We start from the raw sequence: 1,894 nt of genomic DNA on the forward strand, positions 1-1,894 counted from the left end.
GGGGCCCGGGGCCCGGGGGACGGGAGTGCTCAGGAAGCCGAGGGGATGCGGCCGTCTGTCTCCGGCCCACTCGGACCAGTCCTTGCCGTCGTGAGGTGCGGGGGGCACGGACACTCCAGCAGCCCCCGTCTTTGTCCTCGGAGACCTTTACCCCCCCAACCCCAGCGTGCGAATCCTGTACCTGCAAAACCCACCAGAGCCCACACTCCCTGGGGCCCCACGCCTCTCCTGGCTGGGGTGAGGGGCTGCAGCTGGAGGGGCTGCGGCAAGGTCAGAGCCGTGTGTGGCGTGGGTGGGTACTGAGGACACGTCCCTTAGCTGCCCTGACTTCTGAACTGGCCCAGCTCTCCCACATCGCCAAAAGCAAACATGAGCGAGCTCTAGGCCACCCTTCCAGGAGTCACGCAGAGCAGAGCGGGCTGGGGACACAGAGGTCGGGTCCCCAGGGAACCAGCCAAAGCCAGGCCCAGCGCAGTGACGGAGGACCACAGGACAGACAGACAGGAGCCAGGCTGCTGACTTGCTTCTGGAGTTTATTCTGAGACAGGAGAAAGCTGAGGGGCGGTGGCCGGAGGAGCCAGGGCTGGGGTCTCGAGGTCTTGGAGGAGAACAGAGCAGGGCAGGATAGCCAGGTCCTGAGATTCTGGGGTCACCTGGCCAAGAGAGCAGGCAACACCCCCCGCTGGCTCAGGGTCTTCAATCCCCTTGGGATTCCACCCGCAGGGGACTGAACCCCCCAGGGCCTATCCCCTGATGTCGTTAAGCAAGGAGCACCTGCCCCCTCTGACTCCCCACCCATTCCTGCCCCAGCCTCCAGCCCCTCCTGCCCTCGGCAGCCTGGCTGAACCCCAGTGGAGCCCCCTTCCTCCCCCTCCCCCGCCCCCGGCACTGGGCCCTGTCTGCCTGGGACCACCTTTGCATGGGGGTGTGTGTCCCGAATGGACGATGGAGAGGGACAGCTGGGGGAGGCCAGGCCACCGCGCGCCCGCCGCACTCACCTATTCCTGCTCCTCTATGCATTTTGCTGCCAGGAAGGAAGCAGGGAGGTCAGCGCCCTGGGCCAGGGCCGCTCCCCACCCTGGGCCAGAGCCGCTCCCCACCCTGGGCCAGAGCCGCTCCCCACCCTGGGCCAGGGCCGCTCCCCCTCGCTGGGCTGTTTGCCCCTCCCACAGCCCTGGAGTGTGTCTAGTTGGACCCCCAACACAGATTCGTCCCACCCCTCCCCAGCCCCTGCTCCTGCAGACGGAGGGGTCCTGTGTCCCACGTCACGTCAGCGAGGCAGCTTGCCCCCGCCGAAGCCTTGGGGAGCCGGCGCCTGAGCCCCAGTGCGTTGGTGCCCCGCATTCCCACAGTGCCTGTGCTCCCATGGGACCCCCACCCAGCAGGTTCTGTTTCTCATGCTCGCCCCCCACCAGGCTGGGGACCCCTGTATCCTGGGGGCTGACCTGAGGCCTGGCACACACGTCGAGTGCTTGGTGAATCCAGGGAGGGATTCAAGCCAAAGGGCTGCAAGCCAAGGTCAGGCTGCCAGGACAGACCCCCCCACCTCCGCGCTGGTGGCCACGTGCTGGTCAGTGGGCAGTTTGGCCAGAGGAAGGCCGCCCCTGACCTCCTTGAAATCAGGAGACTGTCTGTCTGCCTCTAATCTGACCTTAATCCCTTCCGTCAGACCAGCAGCCCCATACCGTTTCTGGGCAGGAAAACAATGGCGTCCTCTGTGAAGCCCTGGGCCCGGGCGAAGGCAGTGAATTTCTCCTTCACTTCGGCCCTGGGGCTCTGGGTGCGGCCTGAGGCAGGAAGGAGAGCCGAGATGTCTCCGCTCTGCTCCCCCAACCGCCCAGGCCTCCCGCCAGGCTGCGGCCCCGGCGCAGGGTGGGCACGTACTGTAGAGACT

The 1,894-nt window shown here is 66.5% G+C and overlaps 1 protein-coding gene across 2 annotated transcripts in view; it reads right to left on the reverse strand.

The window, feature by feature from the left end:
• Nucleotides 1–1,894, reverse strand: part of PTGDS (prostaglandin D2 synthase) — a 24,915-nt gene that overhangs the window by 9,460 nt on the left and 13,561 nt on the right. Inside the window, exons 5-7 of one of the 2 annotated variants that reach the window (XM_023536448.1) lie at nucleotides 1,686–1,787; nucleotides 999–1,024; nucleotides 514–653 (exon numbers count right to left, since the gene is read on the reverse strand). In XM_023536448.1, the coding sequence (XP_023392216.1) occupies nucleotides 999–1,024; nucleotides 1,686–1,787 (128 nt within the window). In that variant the 3' untranslated portion in view covers nucleotides 514–653. Of the gene's footprint in view, nucleotides 1–513; nucleotides 654–774; nucleotides 782–998; nucleotides 1,025–1,685; nucleotides 1,788–1,894 lie in introns of those variants that run through there. The other variant, XM_023536449.1, reaches the window with a different exon arrangement.

This window comes from Pteropus vampyrus, unplaced genomic scaffold, assembly GCF_000151845.1.
Source record: "Pteropus vampyrus isolate Shadow unplaced genomic scaffold, Pvam_2.0 Scaffold157, whole genome shotgun sequence".
Taxonomy (NCBI): domain Eukaryota; kingdom Metazoa; phylum Chordata; class Mammalia; order Chiroptera; family Pteropodidae; genus Pteropus; species Pteropus vampyrus.